The following is a 25,149-nucleotide window of genomic DNA, read 5'->3' on the forward strand; positions in this document are numbered from 1 at the left end:
TGACCAGTGAACCTACAGGTGTTTTTCTGAGTTTTTATGTGTAATGCTGATGATATTAAAATAGTGACAAATCTGAAAAAAAAAAGTTTCTTTAGGATCTATTTTGTCTTCTAATGCACTGCACATACCTCTCTGCCACTAAGATCTTCTCAAAACTGCTGTAAAACAATATCCCAGTATTTTTGCAGCAGAGTCCATCTTTAAAAGACTTTTTTTTTTTTAGAAAAAAATCACGTAATTCCCAAAGCAGATTTCTATATTAACAGTAAATTATACTTAAAGGCCAGGTAAAAATGAGACCAAACTTTATTTTGAGCATACACAGGCACTCACACACACACCTACAAGCTTTACAAACCTTGGTTTGATTTTGAGTTTTTTGGTAATGGACAAAAGACAACCATCAACACAACCATTACTGCAACATCACATATACAAAAAGTATTTCCATATTTTCTATAATCTCCCACAGTTTATAAAGTTTCATGTGCATTTGTTGTGCATAAATAAGGCCACTACTAACACAGGTGTAAACAAAAAGCAAACAAGAAGAAAAAACAAACAAACAAACACAAAAACACATGTACATTTGAAGACTTGCTCCATGACATTACCGAACACTCAGTCAATGGGAAAGCAAAAGCAGCACATAACAGATTAGCTAAAATAACTTGCACTGAAATATCTTGCAAACAATACAATAAATTAAATGGGGGGAAGGTGAACTCATTGTACAGAAGTTAGCCGCTACAGAGCAGGGACAACTCTTCTACAGCGGATTCATGTAGGCCTTCAGCGAGAATACTCAGTTATAAAGTGCTTAATTGTAAATACACATAATAATGGTACAGTAGTTAAAATGTTAAAGTACTTAAAATTCCAACAATAAGCATCAAGTATTGTTTCCATTTAACAAAGCACACAACAGGTCTATGAAAATGTGCTTTTGCTTGGTCTATTACTTACTGTCGCTGTCCAAAAAAACATATCTCCAAAATGGTAAATTACAGAGAGGGTAAAAACATCCTTTGCCTTTAATGTAAGTTAATGTAATGAGATTTGTAATTCCCGGACCGTATCTGTTGGTGCGTTTATCATGAAATTTTGACACGATGTAATAATGGAGATGCTTGGCTTTGGACATCAACATTATTAAAAGTGTAGGCTACAACTTGTTCTGTGTAACACTGACACAACATGACCCGTCTAACCATTCAGAAATCAACCAAAATAGCAGTTTAAATAGCTACACATTCCCTTTGAGTCCTCATAGGTCGCTATTATTCCCTCCAGCATCATGCAAAGACACGCTTTAGAAGCTAAAAAGGAAGTAGTCCGTATGCAACATGATGAGAAAGACAAAGAAATCATGACTTTGAATTCAATGAATATCTTTAGCATGACCTTAGCACGCTACCATGTGGTTTTCCAATAGTGCTGATCTTCAGCTCCATTCAGTGTAATTTACTTTGTTTTTTCAAGGTGAGAATCTACATTCACAGATAATGGTAAAATATGCTGAGTTCGCATCACGTTAGCATGTTCGTTTGTCAAAATAGAGGCTGATTGGATTCTTTGGGTCGAACCAAACAGTTCAGACAATACTAGGTCTACACTGTACATAGTGTGTTGAATCACTATGAGTCCTTAAAGCAGGTTTTCCTACTTCTCGCCACCTGTAATGACTTGTTGAAGTCTCACTTGCTTTGGCATTAGTGTGAGGCCCCTTTAGCATGTGAGTGAATCTGCCAGCTAGCAGAGCATCTGCTTCATCCCTGCTTTCTCTTTTCTTAGATCCACATAAGGCAAGGCGCAAGCGGTATCTAATACAGAAGAGAATGAAGTCTTGCGGTGATCACGCACAGAGTCCTGGCTGCAGGGAGAAGAGACGGCGCTCGATACACTGTTTACCTACACACAAAAACACACAGACACACACAGACACACACACACACACATGTACAATGGGGGGTTAGATTTATGCCTCCATTAGTGTACAAGTACACGATCAATAAGCATATACCAGAGGTGGGAACAAGTCACTAAGTTGCAAGTGTTCAGACTCAAGTCCCGAGTCAAGTCCCAAGTCAAGATAGTCAAGTCTTGATTCAAGTCTCGAGTCAGTGAAGGTGAGTCTCAAGTCAAATCCCAAGTCAGTAGTTCTTCATGTCCTGAACAAGACATATGCATTCATCAGCTAATTTAAGGCCATTTCAACACTGAATAATGGTAACAGTACTGTAGCCTTTCAATGACAGCACATTATCAGTGTATGGCTGTCTATTCATTTAATTAATAAGACATACTGTAAACACAAAGAGCAGTGCAACTACTCATGAAAAGAATTTTAGAAGTACTACTGAACTTTTATGAACTTAAAAAAAAAAAACTTTATATTTGAAGATAAATTTTGGGAACACTGGGTGCAAGTCTGAGACAGAGTCCGAGTCGCTGGTGTTGAAGGTCAAAGTCACGAGTCTTTCTTGATTTTCTCGAATCCAGTCTAAAGTCGTCAAATTCGTGACTCGAGTCCAAGTCATATGACTCGAGTCCACACCACTGGCATATACTACAAGCATATAAGTGTGCAATTTATAAGACGCAAACCCGAGTTTAAAGTCAGTGAGAAGTACAAAGCTTGGAATCACTGTTTTCAACAATATAAAACTAATTTGATACATTCTATAAAATGATTCTGGTATTATTTCAGTAAAATGAGGAAATATTAAACAAAGCTTCATAATACTGAGAATGAATGAGGATGTGAAGATTATATTAAAATGAATAACACAGAACACCCAGACAACTTTACAAGAAATGACTAAACAGACAGCTGTAGTATGTTATTGACATGATAACTACATATGATTTGATAACTTCTCATTCTTTCCAAACTACTTGAGCAAAAGATCTAAAATGCAGTACTCAGTGTCTGGTTTATAACAGTCTAATCTACACAGTATACTTTACTACTGATGTTAAAATTACAGCAATTATTAATAAGATGAGTGATTCCAAACTTTTTGACGATAACGAAATACTCACATTTGTTAATGTTGTTGAGGTCTGCACTCTCTGTAATGATTAGAGACAGGCCCTCCATCAGCAGTAAGGCTTTCTGATAGCGCTGAGCTGAGGCCTCGCCATGGTGGAACATTTCATCCAGAGCAGCAGCCTGCACCTGAGAACACATGAGGAGGACAGTGAGGCTCAGTGGACACACAAATGTATGTAGTTACGTTACTTATTAAGTTACATTAAGAGACGTTAAGATGGGAATGATTTTTTTTTTGTACTTATGAATGATATAAGCAAATAAGCTCTGATCTGATTGGAATCTGGTCTTGAATTGTGCCTCATTCAAAAAGCACTTCAACATGAATGGGGGGATTAAACTTCTGTAGGCTGAATAGGTGGGTATATGCTAATTGGTTGGTTCTTGTGACATCACAGAAGCAATTAACTTAAAAAGGGTTGTTTTTATAGCATACTTTCCACTTTAACATTGTTTATATATCACTTCAAACTCCTTTATTTAAAAAAAGTGAGGGATATTTGGTTTTCCATAATATGAGCTCTTTAAAGTCTAAAAGGTGGTAAAAACGTGTACCATCTGGACGGTGTGTGAGTAGATGATTTTCTCAGCAGTGATGTTGTTGAATCGGTCCATCAGCTTCTGCTTGGTGCTGAAGAAAAGCTGGAGTCTCGCAGTGAGAGAGCGGCAGGATGTCACACACTCCTTATACAGCTCGTTCAGCTTACGCACAACTACACACACACACACACACACACACACACACACACACACACACACATCATAAATCATTAATCAGCTTTAAAAACAGCATAACTGACAGATATAACAAACTATTAAAAAAGCTGGAGCAACAACATCACAGCATTTACTGCATGTTAAACAGTATCACAATCTGTGCCTGGCAAAGTTTTAATGAGCTAAACAGCATAAAAAAAATATATATATCTAATTCTTTAATGTAAGTTAATGTAAAGAGATTTTATTCCAACTGATTTTGGAGTATCTGTATTGGTCCATTCATCACAAATTTTCATACAACATAAAGTATGGCTGGTGTGTTAAAATGATGTAGAAAAATAAAAATTGACAAAAATGGTTTTCTTCGGACAGTGACGATATGCTAAATGCTGTAAATTAGGCCTTTAGTCTGCTACAACGAACAGAGTTTGTTAACTGGGCCACCTGATGAAGCATCATTTTCATTACTATGATAATTAGTTTTAGTTTGTCCTGCTTGGAAGTTTAACAGCTGTCTCTGGTTGATGGTGTTTGTGTTTAGTGGGTCTTACCCTGTTTAACAGATGCTGAGGGATAGAGCTTCTCCTGCTTTATCGCTTCCATCGCTGTGTGTAAGGCAGTGGACAGCAGCTCCGCGCACTTCATATACAAGACCAACTGCTCTGCAGAACTAAACACACCAAAAAGCTCTTTTAGGATCACAAATATATCACATGTATGAGTGTATAGGCCTATGTGGGTAAAGTGAATAGCTTAACCTGTCACTCATGCCCTAATGAGCGACTGAATGGTGGGCATGACCTTTTAAATGTTAAGAGTTAATTGGTTTGGCACTGTTTGTTTTGTTTCTGTTGTGTTTGGCTGTTTATCCCTGAAGTGAAAGAAATAAATATCAGCCATCACATGTGTGTCTCTTGTGTTTTGGTCTGGCAATTGGTTTGGCAATGGTTTTACTTTTGGCTTCTTTTTATTTAACAACTAGAATATTAAACTCGTAAAAGTTTGCTGTCCTCTGTGCTTTTTTGTGATCATAATAATAATGGCTTTACTTTTATAATATCTTTTATACATATAATGCAATTCAAAGAGCTTCACAGAGGATTAAAATAAAATTAAAAAATACTAAATCATGCAGGAAAATAAGCAACAAAAAAAAAAATAATCGCAGCAGCCACACTTTGATATCAAAAAGAGAGTGGAAGCCAGTTTCTTGTCCAGCTGTGTGTGGACGTTATGTGCCCAGCTGTGTGTGTATACATGTGACTTCAGCTCTATGTATGCTGATCTCTCACCTCCACTCTCGGCTGAGCTGGCTAATCTGATCGGCCACCAGACTCTGCTCTAGGAAGGAAGCGTCTGGAGCCTCATTCCGCTCAACCCCGCTGTCCTTTGCTGCAGCCACCTCCATCACACAGTGGGCGAAGGCCAGAGTGAAGCGCAGTTGGGCCAGCATGTCCGTGTGACCCTGCTGTTATTGGACAAGAGACAGATGACGTCACTTTTCAGAGTTGCTCCTCAGATTTTGAGATGGCAAACTGCATTTCACTCAATCTGAGAACTTTATGTAAAGCGCACTTAAGTTATGGTTCTTTGTCAAAAAACATCCCATTGTTTCTGAGCTTGTGTTATTACTGAATTGTATTTGTGTCAATGTTTTGATAGTGTCCCTTAACACTGTCATGGTCTTTGAACAGCAAAGCTGCTAAAGCAATATACTTAATATTACTGTCTGCAAACTATACCTCCTGACGTTGTAACAGTATTTAGGTATGTATGATGTAATGTCTGTATTCCTCAAATGTAAACTATTTTCAATGTCTCTGAAGATGTTTATATAATAAATAAATTACAGTTACCTCCATCAGCGTCTCCTCCGGAAGCTCAGGAGGTATGAAGGCCACGTCCCCAGGTAGATTAGCTGCCATGGCGTCTACATAACCATAGTGCTGGTTGTCTGGTGAGTGGCAAGTCTTGTGGAAGTGACCGCAGGTCCAAACAGGACTGTCAGGACTGGAGGAACCCACTTAAACAAGCGATAATTTATGGCAAGTTAGCATAAGATATATATGATATAAATACACACGACTGTCCATAAACTTGAAGCATATTAGCATATACACATATATATATATATATATATATATATATATATATATATATATATATATATATATATATATATATATATAAAAATACAATGCCAACATGTAAAATCATTTAAAAATCATCTACAACTCTGATAATTCTAAACACAAGTGAACTTTCTTTTTTATTTCTGGATTTCTTTTATAGCTTTCTAAGATTTGCTGATTATCTGAGACCTGTGCAGCTGCATAGGACTAGCATATCTGAATTATTTTATACATTTATCTGTAACCAAATCGGTTTTATATTTATGAAAACACTGATCCCAAATTTGGATCAGTGACTCTGAACTTTTGAATGGTAGTATAATCCATTTAGGATTACATAAGCACAACTGAAGTCCTCTCACCTGAGCAGCGTCTGTGTTTAGCGTTCAGAGGACGAGTGTGTCCGTGAGGAGGAGAGCCTAAAGTGAAGAGCACTGGAGCAGAGCCTTTCTCAAAACAACCCATACCACCAGGGGGCGCTGCATGAGCAAAGAGCAGAGGGAGCAAACAAAGAAATATTTAGAAATAGGAGACCTGGTTTCCCAACAGCTTCACAGCATTAAGTTCCTGGTAGAGAGAGTGTTTACCGTGATGCTCACTCTACCATGTAACAATGATCTATGGGTTAAGATGCTTTCAGGGATCTCAGCCCTGGTCAGTGAGTTTATATACAAGGTGTCCATGTATTTTTGCCTATGCTGTGTTTGTGAGGTTGAATATGTTCCATATAAGGTGATTAGGGTATGTATCAGTGTGGTTGTTATTAATATTCTACCTGTGGTGTCCATGGGCCTCTCGGTATTCAGCCCGTCACAGCTCCCTCTGTCCAGCTGAGCTCCAAACACAGCCTTCAGCAGCATGTCTGACAACCGGCCTGCGCTCATGGACCTGCCAAACAAACACATAAACATAAATATTATAACTGCTGCAACCCATTAGCAAATCAAACAGACAAATAGACTCTCATGCAACTTATTTAACCCCTTGAACTCCAGGCTCATCAATATTATTTATTACTACCACCTATTCAGTAAATGTGTAAGTTATGTAGTTATGAGAACAACTTTAAGGGGTTAGTGGAATGAATTTGAATGTTCAGTCCTCACCAAAGCAACTATGAGTTCAGTCACAGTGACACAGATAAAGTGAGCTTTTTAACATGAAATGTGAACACAGTATGTAAGAGTCCGTGTTTGGACCAACACTTTAATTCCTCTCGTGTTGTAATTACTGAAATCATCTTAAGACTTATAACTGATTAACATGCCTGGAGTTTGACGCCTCAATGAAGCATCTGTACAGCCACACCCACCATGTCCTGTTGAGCTGCTCATACCTTTTTACAGAGCTTCTCCTCCTCTCCAGCAGATTGTGGGGTGGTAAACAGCGCTCCTGGAGGTCGGGCATGGTCCTGGTGCGACCCAGCGGCGCGCCCAGTGGTTGCCCTAGTGCTGGCTCCAGTAGAGGGCCGAGAGTCTGAGGACAGCTGGCCCGTCTGCCCAGCTCCCACTGAGACACACAGAGAAGTCAGACAAAGTAGTAATAAGGGATGTTGAAAGTCACTAAACACGCAATAGAACATCTGGTAGATTTTCAGAGGAATGAAAAAACAGAAGGAAATAGACTTCTTGCTTTTGCAATTTTTAAAGCTTCAGATTATTTGTAAAGCTCTTTGTCAGTCTTTCTCTGTATTTACAGACAGTATCATCAATCTAGAATGCTTTTAGAAGAAAGAAATTCTGCTAATTTTGGAGAAAAAAAAAGAAATAAATCTCTTTTAGCAGTTTTTAATGCTTTTCATAATCTCTGGATAAGATTTCTACTATTTGCATGCCTCTCGCCTTATTGTGTATCAGTTTTCTACATCCAGGGCCTTCTAGACGTAGAAAACTGATACACAATAAGGCTCCAACCCTAATCTAACACATCTGATCCAGATAATGAAGGCATTCAAGGGCGAATGAATTTTAGAGCCAGGTGTGTTGGACCTGAACTCTCCAGGGAGGCAGATCTCCAGTAACAGGATTGAGCACCCCTGCTGTGGAGAAGAGCCGCAACTTTAACCCACAGCCTGCTAACAGTCTTCCTAACCCTCTGCATGCTGTGGGTAGTACAGTACACTTAAATACTCACCCTGTGTACTATGTTGTCTGGACTGTGCCGGTGAACCGTATATCTAGGGGCCAAGTTCGTTTCCATAGCACCAAGGTCAGAGAAGGGAGGAGAGATGCGATTCTGCTGGTGGAGGAAAACATCTAAGACAAATAAGACACAACAGAGTTTTTAATATCAGAGCTGCCACATTTGTACGCCCTTAAACTGCAAGGATCCATTTGTGGCCCCACACTTAAATTCCTCACTTAAATAACTACATAATTTACATATTAGCTTCATAGTAGTTACTAAATGATAAGCCTTCATCTTAAGATTAGTAACTTTGCTAAGCAGGTCAGTCTCACTCACCTTGCTGCCCAGTCCTGCTGCACTGTGGCTCCGGCTGATCGGGAGTCTCAGGTATAGTGCCCACTGAAGAATAACACAAAAATCAAGCTACTTTCAGTGCTGTAACCTTCTATCTAGTTTAGCTTCTACCTTCGGGCACTAATGCCTTTTGCACTCTCATCAGTAGGTAAGGTTCTGAAGGCACTGAGATATTTATACGTCAGTACAAACTCCTGTCTTTACCTTGTGGAGAGGGTTGGTATGGTCTGGACCCCCCTGTGGACAGCCTGCGATAAGACATGCCATATCCAGACTCAGGAGAACCTCCTGTCCGACCACTTCCTGGGAAGCCACCCATGCAGCAGTGATTGGTGGGCACTGTGGTTCTGAAAGAGTGGAGCAGATAATCATCAGCAGGTGATTTTCGCATATTAGAAAATGTCATCTGTCCTTCAAGATGACTACTATTATACTGTTTTTAACTATGTGACAAACTTTTGAACATTTTAATAGACAATAGTATGTTTTACAGTGTCAGAAACCACATAAGCAAGTTTATTTGAGATTACTTTTCACCTCAACACAGTTGGGGACAGCTTGTGAAAGCGAACTTCAGACACTGAACATATCTTAGCCAATCGATGTTTGGGGTAAGGGGGAAAATTGTGCAAATTAGATTTCTTGACAAACCACCACCTAAAAAAGTAAACCCACCTGGAAGGCCCCTGTAGGTTCTGCTCCATTCTTTGGTAGTTGTGGATTTGTGTAGGCACTGGAACAGGCACAGACTGACTGTAGCTACTGCCACAGCACTCCACAGGTCTAGAGAGAGAGAGAAGAATAGAAAGAGAGGAAAGGAAGGAGAATGTTTGGGAATTTGTTGTACATAGTATGTGTGAATAATAGTAAAGTGATCCATGAACTCTACTGAGCTAGAGCATTTTCACTTTCTCTGACACTTAATCCCCTTCAGCTGTCCCTGAGAACACATACGTGTGCACACAAACACACAGGTTTGTTTTCATACCTTGTCAGAATGTGGGCTCATACATATGTTCCATATATATGTAAACACCAATATGTAAAAACAGCAAAATGTCCAACATGCATTATACACTGGGGTCAAATTACATGTTTCACTGACACATCCTCTACGGGACACACTTAACTTTTCTAATTTCTACTTATTTGCAGAGTTTAACATATTGGAAAAACTAAAACGTGAAATATAAAATGTGTCATAACTTTTGTGGAGACCATTTTTTTTTGTGGTATTAAACTGCAAATTAAAACGTGTTCTCAGTAGAGGATGTGGGAACCTATTACAAATCAACAAAAAATCAACAAAACATGTAGTTCCAACAAAACCATTTGCATGATGAAAGGGTTCTTTGCATCATGAGAGGGTTCTTCAGACTAATGGAGAATGTGTTTTATATGGTTTTTCATAAAAGTTCTGTATGGCACCAAAAAGTGTTTTTTTATTGTTACAGGCTTAAAATCATTACAATAGAAGAACCCTTTCTAGAGCACATTCTTCATCAATCTGAAGAACCATTTAGCGATGCAAAGGGTTCTCTGAGTGTTCATGGTTCTATATAGAACCATTTTTTTTTTTTACTAAAGAGCCCTTGATGAACCTTAGTTTTAAGAGTGAAGTGTTTTTATAAGGTTCTCCCTGCTTTTCTCAGGTTTCCCTACGTTGTTGATCATCATGACCTTTTTGTCCTGAAAATGTAGCAAAACAAGCCCACACACAAACACACTCCCTTACCTCGCAGGGCTTGGGGACATGCGCAGCGAAGGTGAGGGTGGAGACGTCCTGCCCACACAGGCAGCAGGGCTCAGCAGAGAACACCTGAGAAAGTCACATATGGACAAATGTCAACACACAGCTACAGAGAAACTGCAGAAAACAAACCTAGTGCAAAATGTTATCCAACAATTAAAGAAGGTCAAGTCAACTAAACAGTCGTAAGGACACGGGTGAGGGTCAGGTTGACTGCACACGCACACCCTGAGGCTCATAAAAACAAAGGTAAGCAGGTTAACAGGTCAGTGAGACAGCAGAGTGATATCACACAGGGACACTGGCATGAATTATGCAGACAATGCACACAAACATGAACACATTTTATTTCTCCACAGACTGTTCATGCACACAAACACAGAACATGCCTGCCTCTGACACAGCGTTCTTTTGTGAAGACATGATACTTTAGCATTCTAGTCATTTTGTAGAGATGAGCAGCAAAATGAGCTGCAAAATAATTTGTTTACATTTATACTTCTCAGAAACGACAGTCAGAAACTACAATTTTGGCTCAAAAATGGCTGGAACGTATTTAGTGTTTGTTAAAAAAATTACTAGCATTTGACAGATGTCTAGATTTGGCCAATATCTTGCACCGATATTTAATGATGTATATCAGAATGCTTTAGTGATGCTGAGCTACTGCATTCTATTGAGTTTACTTCATTTATAACCCTATAGAAAAAATATTCCATTCCTCTCTAATGCTAATCCAGGTAGAGTACCAATTTCAGCATTTTATAAATGTTTACGCATCAGCATCAGCACTAAACATGTACATGAAACACACTAGAAGTTGCCATCGGCCCACAGTTCCCATATCAGTGCTAGTATAAAGAGACAAAAACGCTCCACTCACCCACTCTGCATCTCGCTCTCCTGATTGGCTTGTCCTCCTTGATCTCCTATCTCACCTAGAAAGAATAAGACCATTTTGAATCTCACAGACGCACAAAGTTACTAGAGATGAATGCAACTACTGAAACATATGGATAACCAAACTCATCATAGTATTTCTTTACCTTGTTCAGATATTTGAAAAGCATCTGAATAAGGCAAAGAGTATAGAAATGAAATGTAAAAATGCAGGTAATGCATGCTAAATTCCAAAAATGCAGAAAAAAATTTTAAATGATGACATTAGAATGGTTAAAAAGCCCTTCTCTAAAAGTTACAGTACAGGAAATGATCTAATGTGGAACCTATCTTGAAAATCACTGACTGTATCAGAATATTAAAATGGAAGTCATGTGAATAAAACAACTGCGCAGTCAAACATGACTGTACAGCAACAGAAACACTGTCTGAGCAGTGCAAGTTTAATGGAAGCCTGACCACTTCCTATTTCTCCCCTTATATCAAAAACAAGACTGCAAAACACTAGAGGGCGCCTGTGAGCGGGTCCTCAGTGAATGGGTGTGAATGGAGCTAAGTAGGCAAAAACAAAGAATTAAACTTGTTTTTCTCCATTTGTGCAGGACCTTCTTTTAATTTTGGACAGCAGAATGACATGTTCCATAAAAAAAACACGTACCCATATCTTTGTGTTTTTATATATCAAACGGGTTTTGTGCAGCAGAATGTTAGCGCTAGTGCTAGCAAATGCTGACTGGTTGAAAAGCTGATCAGCTCCTTGTCTAGGTGAAGCGGTTTGCACTCACTGATGTCATGAATGTACATGAGGGGCCGTTATAAAGTCCAATAACTGGAGTTCAAAAGCGCTTTGAAATACAACAGCTGTGTTGAAATATTGTCTGCTGATCTGTGTTGCCTGCGATGGACTTGCGACCTATCCAGGGTGTATCCTGCTTTCCGCCTAATGACCGCTGGGATAGGCTCCAGCACCCCCCGCAACCCAGAAGGATAAGCGGCTTGGAAAATGTGTGTGTGTGTGATCTGTGTTGAGAAAATCAGTGTATTATTCTATATAAAAATTGTTTTTTAAGTATTTACAAATTATGATTTTGACCAAAAGCTCTATATGAACCCGTTCACCCTTCAAACGCCCTGTAGCATTTGAACTCATTCTCACTAGAAATTCTCTGGTCTGACTAGAGCCATGGGTTGGGTTCTTGGCTCTAGATCATGCCCCTATGTGTGTGTATTCTGCTTACTCGAGAACTGTGCTGGCACCATCACAAAATCCTCCGTCTCCAAAGAGGAGGAGTCTTTCAGCTGGGAAGCTGAAGGAGGCGTGGCTTTGGGAAGTGGGTGTGGTTTTTGGGTGTCGGCGTCCGACTATCAAGCAGGAAATAAATACTTTGTTTAAAAAGTGAACACATATTATAAGATTACATTTTTTTCATTTAAGAATAATTCAAAATTTAAAATATGCAATTTTGGTGTGTGTGCATTTGTGTCACCTGGGTAGGGGTGAGGTGAGAGGTTGAGGAGCCACTGCTAGAGCTTCCAGATCCTGAGCTGGGGTAGGAGGGCATGGGCACTGGAGAGGCTGAGAGAGAGAAGAAGACAACAGCTTGAGAGAAAGCGGGTCAACACATACAGTATATGTCCAAAAGTATCCGGACACCCCTCCTAATTAGTGAAGCTACTTTAAAGTTCACTCACTGCTAACATAGATATGCAACTGCACGCACAAACATTGCATAATCTCCATAGAAAAGCATTGCTAATTGAAAAGGACGCTCTGGAGCAGCTGCACATGAGACAACAGTCAGCTAGAGGGGTATGAAACCACTAGTGTTGGGCTGTGGAGCAGTGGAACCGTGTTCTCTGGAGTGATGGAGCTCCATCCAATATCTTTGGGATGAGCTGGAGTGTCTAGAACTGATCATCCAACATCAGTACCTGACCTCACTAATGCTCAGGTATCTGAATGCAATCAACTCCTCACAGCAGTGTTCCAGTATCTAGTATAAAGCCTTCCCACAAGAGTAGAGGCTGTTACTACAACAAAACCCTATTTATACCCTTCATTTCAGAAGAAATAATGATGAGCCTACAAACTTTTAGATAGTGTATACAGTCCTATGCAAAAGTTTGGGAGCCCCTGAACAAATTATACGTTTAACGATGATTTATTTACGAGAAAATGCTCTACAGAGAACACACTTCTGCACATTTTAACACACAAATGTTCTATATTTGCTAAATTAAACATATTGGGAAAAAAAATGATGAATAGTGCCTTAAAGATTATTTTCTCCCAATAAGCAAATAAATAAAAACTGCACTAACTATTTAAGAGTGTCCTTTGTAGAGGATGTGTTGAGTTATTTACACTTAGAAAACCAACCATAATTTGTAATTTGAGCAGGGGTGTTCACACTTTTGCATATGACTGTATTTAGCCCAATATGCAGTAATACAGAGAGTGCAAGCGAAAACTGGCACACACTGGAATTAACCTGAAATTAGCCGTATTTAAATAAATACATAGAGGGAGACAAAGCAAACACAGAAAACTCACATTTTCTCACGGCTGTGCTGGCTTCCAGGAAGGGGTGATGAAAAAACTCATCTGGGAAAGACCAAAAATAACTGTATTTAACTAACAGAGGTTATGCTTGTATTTATTTATTTTGTTTATAGATAATCCGTTCAAGCTGTGTATACAAGAGCACGCACTGACCAAAGTCCATTCGGTCTCTGTGGTTCCTCTGCAGCAGGCCCAGGAGCAGGTGCCTCAGATGGCTGGAGGTTTCACGTGGGATGCTGGGAAAAGCAGTTTAAGACAATGAGACATGTTGCTTAAAAATATTACACACAAACCTTTACATTTGGAATTTGGGTTGATTCATTACTTTAATGCTCCTCACAGAAATTTATGTTAGAAAAACTTGTGAAAAATAGGTGAATTTGAGAAGACTTTCATAATAAGCTATTTTTAGGGGCTTGATTAGATTCTTGCTTGTTTTGTGAACATAATTACACTTACCTAGACTTTCTACTTAACACTGAGCCCAAAAACGGTCTGTTTTTCTATTAGCATATTATTAGTATTAGCACAGTACTGTCTTAATTGATGCTCCATAAAACCCAAAACATCTTTATCTACATTATGAGGATGAATTCATAGAAATGCTGTTTAAGCTAATGGGCAATTTGGAAAAGGATAGCGCACTATAACACAATCTGACAGCTCGTAATCTCTATTAATAGATCAACAGCAAGCACCCGACACAAATAAACATGACTAGCTTGAACCAGTAGGGTACGGGGAAAGTGGTGAAATGGAAGAAAGGTCAAGTTCACTCTAATAAGAACTTTCCCAACATCTGTGGCAAGAAAGCACGAGAGTAACATTCGCTCGGTGGCGTGCTCTTAAATCAATCACGTCCACAACAGGCGGAAAGCCCAGAGGGTTTAAAGAGATGTTTCACTGAAAAATCGAATTCACTGAACTGCCCCTTTACCCCAACTGTAGTCCATCAGCAAAGTTAATTTAGTTTAATGCTGCAGGTACAAGGCTAATGTAGCTAACTAGTAATGGAGGTCTGTCACCCAAAATCATTTTTGGTTATCTACTAAGAGCTACCATGCAAATTAACACTTGTAATTAACACATAACCAGCACATTATGAAGACCTGGCTCACATGATTTTCATATTCAAGCCTGCTTTCTCTGTCAGTTAAGAGAAAAAGAGGTTTTTTTATACTTCTGTGGTTCAGGTTCAAATTGCGACTCACTGGGTCAAAATAATGGCCTTTTCTTGAGATTTTGACTTGTTGCTTGTCGAAAAAAGTATGTGATATTTCAACATAAGTAATTATTTTGAGTTTTAAAACACACTTTCATTTTCAGCTGAAGGGATGAGGTAAACTTGAGTTCTGTGAGGAGTGCATTTGGAAACTGTGCAATACTGTAAAATTTCTTATTAGAGTAAACTCGACCGTTCTGCCATTTCATCACTTTTTAAAGCATTAAATGTTTTTTCTTTGCAAAAAAGCCAGCGAACGGACACGTGGCTAGTGTGCCGTTTCACATGTATGTAAAATAAACAGCGTTTGAAAGTTTAACATAGATTTTTTTATTCAGCTGAATGGGATTTTGCCATCATTCTGCAAAGCTTGGAGGATGGATATGTCAGTGAAAACCTGAAGTCTGTTTGCTGTAGCACCCCTAGTGGACATTAATTGTTAAAGCTCTGGCTGAACGTGCATATGACCATGTTATTGTGGTTCTGCAGAGGAAAAAAACAGGATCATATATGCCTCGGTATCAGAAACTTCGGAGAACACATTAAAAGCCACTTACTTCGGACTGAGGTTCCGGTTTCTTTCATAGAACTGTCGCAACTCCTGGGGGCTACTGGCCTAGACAGAGAAATGCAGAGAGAGAGAGAGAGAGAGAGAGAGAGAGAGAGAGAGAGAGGATAGTGTGAGGGCGGGGGGCACCATCTTAAACTCACTGACCTGTTTATCTCACCATTAACATGTGCCGTTGTGCCCTGTCACTGCAGTACAGAACTATCAGGTGCAGCTCTTCAGTAAATAACTGGGGTCAACATCCTAAGGCTGAAAAAGACTAATGGGTTTGCGGGAGACACGCCACCATGAAATCTGTAATACAACCACAAACATGAACCCATTGAAACGGCACGCTGTGGCTATTTATATCAGACGTGTTAACATCCAAGCAATGTGGGTCTGGTTGGCTGACTCAAGGTCAGTGGCCAGGAGAGACGTCCACTGGAGGTATGAAGCTACTGCCATTGAGTTTACTGCTGTCAGACCAACCAGACTGAAGATGATGCGGGGAATGTGGCTCGCGTTGTTGTGGCTAATCAGAACGTGCAGCTATAGTCTTTAGCTGGTTTCAGCATCCACGATATGTGAAAAGGCATGTGAGAGGGTTTGCTCAGGTTAAAGCCCACCGGGCCCCCAGCAGTGGAAGAAAATGCACCACAGGAAAATTTTCCACACAGAAATACAAGAAGGGCTAACACTTCTTGTAACCAAAAGAAGCCGTTTAACATGTGTGGTCTCTGTAAAACACACTGCCTGTCAAAAGCTTCTTCTATTTCTTTTGAAATGTTCAAAATAATATTTAATTTTAACTGTTACTTTTAAATGAACAAATTTTATGATTTTTTTTATGAACAAAATACATGCACCTGTTTTGTTAGCGTCAAATGAATATATCACTGCTGTCGGAACAAAACCTCGTTTTTCAGTTGACACAATTTGAAAATGCCTGTTGCCCTTTACATTGTGTGGAAATTTCTTGATGAATGGCCCAAAATTACTTGTGCAAAAAGTCTGGTTCCATTGACTTACATTAAAAGTACAGTATGTTTTTTCCTTTTCCTGTAGAGTCACCATTTCGGAGATACAAGGTTTTGTTCCAACAGCAGTGATATGCTAATCTTCTGAGTATATTTAGCTTCAACAATCGGCTTCAGAGAGGTATGAAATGCAGGTTTAACTAATGATTTGACAATTTTATCTGGGGATTCTGGGGGATTCTGTCAGTTGCAGCTATAGTAAATAAAAATGGCAACTGTATTTAATGTTGTTATGGGAAACTCACAAAGATAACAAGGTAAACATGATAAAATAAGTATGTAAATCAAATAAAAGTAACATGTCTGCAATATTTTTCATTGATAGTACAAATGGAGATTCTCTATACTCTCGGATTTGATCAATTTCTATATTTTTGTCTCTTAAAGTTGAACGAAAAAAAAAGTCATGAAATATTACCAACAACTTCCATTTCTACAACCTACAGTCACACATTTTTGAAGCATTAAAACATTTTTTGGAAAAAATCCAGCGAATAGAAGTGTTCCACATGTATGCAAAAAAGTATCATTCAAGATTGATTTTTACATATTTACATACTGTCAAAACGTGCTACTGTTTCTCATTTGGTTGAATGGGATTTTTGCCATCATTCTGCAAAGCTTAGTAGTCCTAAAAGAATGCATTAATGGGTGGAGACTGGATATGTCAATTAAAACCTTAAGTCTCATTGCTGAGCACCCCAGTGGACATTTATAGTTAAAGCTTTGGCTAAATGTGCCAAACCATGCTATTGTAGATCTGCAGAAAAAAAAAAACAGGATTTCATGTGCCTCGGTATCAGAGACTTCAGAGAACACATTAAAAGCCAGGAATTCTATATATGTTCCTTCACAAGTACCAGGGACACCTGTATTGTCTGTACTGTTTTCTGGCTGCTCATCGGCTTCTTGGCACCACACTGTGCTCAGAAGTCGTTGGTCAGTTCAAATGAACATTGCTCTGATGTTACATCATGCGCTGTGACTCAGCAGTGGTTTTAATTAAGGCTTATTCATAGCCGCTTCCAGTTATATGTTAATCTAGGTGTTCTCAAAGCCAGTCGTGGAGTACCCACTACTCTGCACAAATGATTTCCCAGCTCAGAACACGCCCTGATCCAACTAATCAGCAACTAAATAAGCCATTAATGAGTTTTAATTAGCTTTTTTAAGACCTCAACACAGCAAAATAGTACCATTTCCACCACACAGTAGCACACACAAACTTAAACATGGCATGTATTAATGTCTATTTTATTAAAACTGGCTGTTTTTAACAGCATAGATATATGCTTTGGAATTGCATAATCCTCAAAAGAACTTATTTCATTTCTACCTTCTACCTTTATGAGTTTCTCTGTCCTCTAGCCCTTCATCAGTGGTCAGCTTCTGACCACAGGACCACTGTTGGCTGGACAGTTTTGGTTGACAGACAGTTCTGAAGTAGTTTAATATATAAAATGACCTACTCTTCAGAAATTAGAGACTTTAGAGTTTCTCAATTTCAATATGTGCATAATGGTACACTTTCAAATGACATATTATTGTTATATTGTTATTTTTGTGGATTACTTATGTATTTCATAGCATCATGAGTTCACTGTAACTTCATATATCTCTAACGTGTGTCCAGTAGCTGCTCCTTTCAGTTTTGAAGGTGCTATGTCTGCCAACTCAGGCTTAAAACTAGTGGTTTTAGCACCATGTCACACGCATCAAGCGGCCGAAATCATATTTTACTTGCCCGTCTTCAGACAGAACAAGGCTGTGTACTACAAGCACAGCAACAACATGGACACTCCAGATATTACACGTGTATATGCGTATACATTTAGAGCCTAGTGTGTGTTTGTGTGTGTATTTCTTCTTTTATTATATATTTTTGTATATTTAAGTACTACAAGGGGGCTATGGACCTAAGATTTTCACCTACCTTTGCACCCTGTGTAAATGTGATGTGACAATAAACATGATAAGCACGATAATAAACACCAACATCAATTGCTGTTGTTCGTTTTACTTACTATTGGGAAGAATTGTGTTGTTCTAGTACATTTTATTAATGTGTAAACCGATGTACACATTCGAATCAAGTACATCCAAAGCAACACTTTGTTCGGTATATTAAACTCAAGCTACTGCTGTGGCAAATTCTTTCAGTGAGGCTGCCTTTACTGTGTGAAGGACGTGCGTTAGTGGATGGTGGTGAATAGGCTGTTTATGTTGAGAGACTAAATGAGAGTGACTGGATGGGAGAGTCATGCCGCTGTGGTGATTTCTGGGAGATGAGTCCCCTCTATGCTTTGAAACTTGCCCAAAAACGTCACTGGTGCAGTTTTCCTTGCTATTATATTTAAGGCGGCTTTGACGGCAAAACCTCTCAAACCTCTGGCCTGATGCAGCATCTTCTGACCCTACAAAATAGCCAAACATGACTGTTCCCCTTCAACTCTGACGCCACAACACTGAACTTATAGAAGCGTATACAGGCCGACTGAAAATAGAGTAAGAGTTTACTGTGGCCTACACCCCATTCCCCATACCCAGAGTGCCGAAAGGGAGGGGGCGCAGCAGTCTGCATGACACAGGAGACTGTATATGCGTGTGTGATTCTACCGACATGTGGCTGTGTTTATCAGACGATTATGAAATAGTGTCACAATCACATTTCACACTCTGGCGCTGCTGTGTAAATAACTCCGTATGCCAGATCTGCTGTTGCTGTTTCGCAATGACAGTGTTCCAGACTGACCTGTGTCCACAGGCCAAAGCCACTTTCTTCCTTCTGTGGGAAACCTTCCTCTGGTCCCTTACGTAACAACATTACAATTTAGAAACGGCTTTTTTCCAGTGTAGCGGGTCAAAGATTACTCCTGACTTAAACCCACAAATCTTGGCAAGAATGTTCTTTAGCGATGTATTTAGTGAACCTTTGATCTACACTAGCTTCAGAAACAAATAAATTCCTCCACTAAATTCTGTGTCAAATGAGACTAAGAATATACAACACGTCAGTTATTAACTTTTGGCTTGTACCACCAGTTACTCTGTGAACATTTAAACAGAGTGAATGTAATGCTGTTCATTTGAACAACCAGTTTTACCATTCAAGAGTTTGGCCCAATCCCATTTCACCCCTCGCCTCTACCACTGAGCCCTATCCCCTCCATTTTGCATGGTTACGCCTAGGGGTAGGGTGTCCCGATAGTTGTTAAGATAGAGGGGTGGGGCGAAGTGTTATGGCTACATGGCCCTCCAAACAGAGGTTTTTCAGAGGATCACTTCTCTGAACACCGTGTTGTGAGTAAAAACAAAAAACAAGATGCTAAAAATTAGGATAACCGTTGTATTATCTTTAATGTTGTTTCAATGTATTATCGTCCTTTTCCAGAAATGAGACGGGCCTTAATGTCCTTTTTTAAGGTTAGGCTTTAAGGTTACGGTTAGGGATGCACAATGATATCGGAATTATATCTGTATCGGCAGATGCATGCTCAAAAAATGTCAGCATCAGACAGATGTTTAGATTTGACATATTTCAAAACTGATATTTGATGATAGTCGAGTATTTATTGTACTCTGGAAGGGCCGAATGTTTAGGTGATGCCAGGCTACTGAGCTAAAATGTCTGCATTTTATTCATATTACTATATTTGCAACCCTATGGAAATACATGTTTCTCTGTAACACTATTCCATGTGGATCTAGTGCCAGTTTCTACATTTTATAAATGTTTATGAATGTGTATCGGCAGAGATGTACATGGAAAATATCAGATAACAGCATCAGCCCACCGTTACAATATCGATGCATCCTCAGTTATAGTATATGGCTATTTATAATTGGCTTGTTTTATATCTTTAATAAGACTTTATTTGCTGTTTATCATATTTTATGAAAATGCATCATAACAGTCAGTAAAACACGATTAGAGTTTTCATTTTTGACCATTTGAAACATCATCCAAATATTATCATTCATCAGAAGTGTTAGCTCGGTCTATCCTTTATCTGCCACATTGTACTGTACTGTTGATTAGCACAGACAATAACTGTGATTCATTTGAAGTGACTGATTTATTTTGTTGTTTCAAGTCGTTTGACACCTAGAAAACATGTTACATCAACACAACTGCTTTCTGTAAGTTTGCTTGTTTTGACGAATCTGTTCACGTAACATATTTTATTTGCTTGCAACCACTTGACACATTTTAATCACGTCAATTCAAAGCACCATTCATTTTAGTGTAATGGATTTTCAGTTCTTTTCTAAGAGCAGGGAAACAAGCTGAATTTACTGTCCATGCTAATTGATAGTATACAGATGGGGCAGATAGAAAGGCTGAAAAATGCTGGAGTACTCTTTTAAAACTGGTATTGGTGACAAATGCTTCACATTAGTCACACCTTGATGTGTTTTTCTGGGTCAGTGTTACCTGAAATGGAGCTTTGCCGGTCAAGCACTGGAAAATGATGGTGCCCACGCTCCACAGGTCAGCTTTGGCATCGTAGTTCTGTGACATGATCACTTCAGGAGCCTGCCAACAACAAGAGGAACTGTTACTGTTAGCACCCTAACCAGGCTTCACTCCACACAAACGAGAAGGGAGCGTCAGGCCGGAAATGTGTGTCAGAGCAGCAGGTTTTGGAAATAAGCTCACAGGAAACTGGAGATGACTCACCATGTACATTGGGGAGCCACAGAGCGTGGCGGCCATGGTGTTACCCTGCAGGTACCGCGCAAAGCCAAAATCAGCTACACAGACACAGAGGGACGAACAGAAATAGAGAGACATTATTATTTCATACATTATTCTAATCATTTATTAATTCGTTGTCTGATTTACTTTCATGAGTAAACAAATAATGTAAATAAACCTTTAACAAGGACACAGTGGCATTGCTCCAAAGCACTGCAGCAGCACTACTGGAAATACTTCACTCAAGTCCTGCTACATAACATTGACATAACCACACCATAAACACATAATAACAAACGCCATAAGCTGCTATGAGCTGTCATTACAGATTTTGTTCAGTAACGTAACCTCATCATGTTACGAGACTGACGCCTTGCCTATAGCCACCAATGGTTATGTTACCATTATCTGTGATGTTTATGACAGATACTGCAACGTTTGGTGTCATGTGTAAAACTTTAGGTGCCTCGGGCCAAATTACATTGTTTGAGTCATTTTTAAAATAAGTTAATCTCTTCAGAGAACAAACTTCTGCACATTTCAATGCATCTTTACTGTTCCATTTACTGAATTTAACATATTGCAGAAAATGAACATAACACGACATTTTACTAAGCAAATAAATTGAAACTATACACTAATAATGGAGAAAAATGTCATATTTAATCCCTTAAATGACAAGAGCCCAGTGTGTTCTATTACACACTTCTATAACCTAAGAGCAGCTTAGTCAGTTTGCATGAATAATAAGCTTTAGTATATAATAAGTCTGGGATTTAAGGGGCTTAGTGTGTTCCCTGCAGAGGACTTGTTCAATGGGGGTGTTCAAACTTTTGCATACAACGTGTTAATTTAAAGGCAAGACATCAAACATTGTAATACCTGTCAATTACAAAGTAAAGGTAACATGACACTGTTACAGTAATGGACACAATCTGTCATGACAACTAATAACAGCACAGGGCATCTGTCATGACATGTTTATGGCGTTGTTATGTCAACATTATGCAGCCAGGTTCAAGTAAACTGTTACCAAACTGTATGATTTCTAATGCTGACCCTTGTGGTGAATTTCAGCATGCTAAATGTGAGTGAGTGAGTGAGTGAGTGAGTGAGTTACAAGCCAGGTTCATGAGGTGCTTTGCATCTAAAAACTAAGAAAAAAACCTAAAAATCTAAAACTAAAAAAGTTTCCGCTTCAAATAGGCCCACTTCAAATAAGGTAGGTGTGACAGCAACATAACTGAATCAAACTGAATTGAATAAACCAAGCAAAACAAGTTCCAGGAATCAGTAGATTGGCAGGACCATCTTGATCCTGCCTACCCACTCTGGCAGCTTGTTTTTTGTTTCCATCTCTGTGTATTGACACAGTGAGTCAGACAGTGAGAGAAGGAAAGTGGTGTATTAGCTGAGTGCTCTTCAGCTGTTGGGTCCTGAACAGCTGTGAGCTGCTCTTAGGGCCGACATTTCCCTCACTGAACAAACAGTGCAGAGTGGCGGACAGTTAGTCGCACAGAACACAAGGTACAGTCTCCAAGGCTGAATGAACTCATTTATACAAGCTCAGCAGGACGCAAATGAACGCTGGAACGATGAATGCAACACTGAGGTTCTTAATACAACAGTGGGGACTTGCAGAACAAACAGGATCTACAGCAGTCACAACAGTTACGTCACATCTGCGGTTAGAAGGAAACATGCACAAAAACCACGAAGCATGCAAACTACAGTGCACAAGCAATTGAATTTAATGCAGTTCAATAAAATAAACACAGCCCATGTCCATATATAAAACATAGCCCATGTCCATATATGTTAAAGAGCCCAAATTGTAGAAAACTGAATTTTCCTCACTTTTTTAAAGTAGAAATAGTTGTGTAAAACATAAGCATCACTGTAAAACTTAGCATTAACTGTCTCTGTCCATACAGCCTATGTACATATATATATATAATACTTAGGGATAAAGAGAGGTTGAAAAATGGTCATGGAAAATGTTTATGGTGGTTTTTGGTACATAAATGCATAGAAATGTCACACACAGACAATGGGGAGAAAAATAAATGTAAGATACTGTAAGAAAAATTTAAGACCCTGGCCCTTTAAATTCCGCTTGGCCCCTTAAATCCCCCTTGTTTGCCTTGGAATAAATCTGAAGAACTTGTGAAGCTGATCAAATCATCTGGATAAAACGTGAGAATTTATCACTTATATCAAATTCAGTATTAAAGTACTAAAGTATAAAAAATACATGCAATAAAAAATCAAATAGGAAGTGTTAACTAAAACTTTACAAAATGTCTATCGGTTTAGACCAATCAGGACACGTTATGTGGCATTTTTTGTTATCATACTTAACCATTTCCACATGCACAACACACAGTAACGGACTATATAAACATTTAAACAAACAGTCCAACAGGCCATCTGCGGTACTGCTGCCCTAATGCTATCCTAATACAAGCGCAATGTAGTTCTTATTTAATCAGCGCAAAAAAGAAGATGGCGATATCGGAATGATAGAACTTTTCATATGTAATCGATCAGATTTCTCACCCAGTTTGACGCAGATGTTGTTGGGGTTGGCCTTGCGTCCCGCGCTGTAGGCCAGGAGGATGTTCTGGGGCTTCAGGTCTCTGTGGACGATGCCTTTACTCCTCAGTACACTCATAGCTGCCGCTATCTGCTGCAGGAAGCTCCGGATAGTGTCCTCACTCAGAGAGCCTTTAGCTGGGTGGACACAGCAGAGGAAGAATTTCAGTGAGAGACTCACAAACACGCAGCGAATCAGCACCACAGTACTGCATGGGCTAAACCCTCATGGCTTCCTGTCATCGCACTCTTACGATGAGACGACGCTATAAGATACAGTAAAGACTCATTGGATTAATACTTAAGGATTCACACCTGGACCTCAAATCCAAATCCAGTTCTGGATCTTGTATTTGCTGGTGAAACTGCCATTTCACATCAAACCACTCTGAATGACTACGCTTACATCTTGGCAATTGAATTATACTTACATTTTGAGGGAATTTGTGGAATTTCCATTTAATTGAATGATTAATGTAAATCATTAGCTTCCAGTTCTAATCTTGAGTTTCAGCTTTGGTCCTGGAGGGCTGGAGTCCAGCATAGTCTGTTGATTTCTCTGCCCCACCAAATTTAGAAAACCTGTAACTAACTGCTGAGTTAAATCAGGTGTGTTTGAGCAGGAAAATCACCACACCGAGATGGACAACAGCCTTTTCAAGACCAGAGCTGGACACCCCTGATGTAACATGATGGGCACTTTGTCATTATATTTGACCTCTAGGCAAAGGAAAGGTAGAAAATCTTTACTAGTTGAGCTTTGGGAGTTGTGATTTAAGTAGATTTGGGCTAATGTATAGAAAAGCCTTTAGCTTCCAGTAAATCTCTATAGAATAGCTGATCACTAAGAAAGGACTGAAAAAAGCCCAGAATAGACAAAAAAAGCCTCTGACTTTACTTTAAAAGTGGCCCTATAATGGTTTAGTGGAACAGTGTTTCCTGTGTAATTCAGATTAAACTAAAAGTCATTTAAACCTGGGTATTCCTCCAGATTACCAAGAAATGTTAAGTCGTTTGATTAGAAAAGCACTGACCAATAGAACGGGACGCTCCGAAGCAGCTGCACGTGAGCCAAAGGTCACCAATGCCAAGTGTGGCCACTTTTTTTTAAATACTTTGGAAATTAGTTTCAAAAGGTTAACACATATATTTTTAATTTAAAAAAACAAGCAGTAAGTGCTACTTTTAGGCCCCTATGGAGTCTGTTTGAGAAGACCACTACAACTACACGCCGTTATTAGTCCTCTTTCCTCCCCAAATTCCACCCTTCCCAAAGCCGGTGGTGTGATGAAGGTATATTTTTAGCCCTGTTTTTTTCCACCACAGGAAAGGAGAGATTGACAGGTGGATGAGGTCAGGGTGTGCTTTGCCCGGCTGGCACATGGCCACCTCAGCCCACAGAGCAAGAGGGTGGGGGGCTAGAGAGGGGGGGGGGCAGCAAAGGG

The 25,149-nt window shown here is 39.3% G+C and overlaps 1 protein-coding gene across 1 annotated transcript in view; it reads right to left on the reverse strand.

Moving 5' to 3' along the window:
• Positions 1–288: 288 nt before the first annotated feature.
• ulk1a (unc-51 like autophagy activating kinase 1a) overlaps positions 289–25,149 on the reverse strand; it is a 34,158-nt gene continuing 9,297 nt past the window's right edge. Inside the window, exons 6-28 of the mRNA XM_036578283.1 lie at positions 23,669–23,842; positions 21,092–21,165; positions 20,846–20,947; positions 15,381–15,439; positions 13,755–13,837; positions 13,593–13,643; positions 12,526–12,614; positions 12,277–12,400; positions 11,022–11,076; positions 10,124–10,207; positions 9,064–9,171; positions 8,593–8,735; positions 8,371–8,433; positions 8,041–8,162; positions 7,244–7,416; positions 6,683–6,795; positions 6,270–6,386; positions 5,632–5,798; positions 5,068–5,243; positions 4,327–4,445; positions 3,611–3,768; positions 3,046–3,181; positions 289–1,911 (exon numbers count right to left, since the gene is read on the reverse strand). Of these exons, the coding sequence (XP_036434176.1) occupies positions 1,856–1,911; positions 3,046–3,181; positions 3,611–3,768; positions 4,327–4,445; positions 5,068–5,243; positions 5,632–5,798; positions 6,270–6,386; positions 6,683–6,795; positions 7,244–7,416; positions 8,041–8,162; positions 8,371–8,433; positions 8,593–8,735; positions 9,064–9,171; positions 10,124–10,207; positions 11,022–11,076; positions 12,277–12,400; positions 12,526–12,614; positions 13,593–13,643; positions 13,755–13,837; positions 15,381–15,439; positions 20,846–20,947; positions 21,092–21,165; positions 23,669–23,842 (2,546 nt within the window). The 3' untranslated portion in view covers positions 289–1,855. The remainder of the gene's footprint in view (positions 1,912–3,045; positions 3,182–3,610; positions 3,769–4,326; positions 4,446–5,067; positions 5,244–5,631; positions 5,799–6,269; positions 6,387–6,682; positions 6,796–7,243; positions 7,417–8,040; positions 8,163–8,370; positions 8,434–8,592; positions 8,736–9,063; positions 9,172–10,123; positions 10,208–11,021; positions 11,077–12,276; positions 12,401–12,525; positions 12,615–13,592; positions 13,644–13,754; positions 13,838–15,380; positions 15,440–20,845; positions 20,948–21,091; positions 21,166–23,668; positions 23,843–25,149) is intronic.

This window comes from Colossoma macropomum, unplaced genomic scaffold, assembly GCF_904425465.1.
Source record: "Colossoma macropomum unplaced genomic scaffold, Colossoma_macropomum, whole genome shotgun sequence".
NCBI classification, from domain to species: domain Eukaryota; kingdom Metazoa; phylum Chordata; class Actinopteri; order Characiformes; family Serrasalmidae; genus Colossoma; species Colossoma macropomum.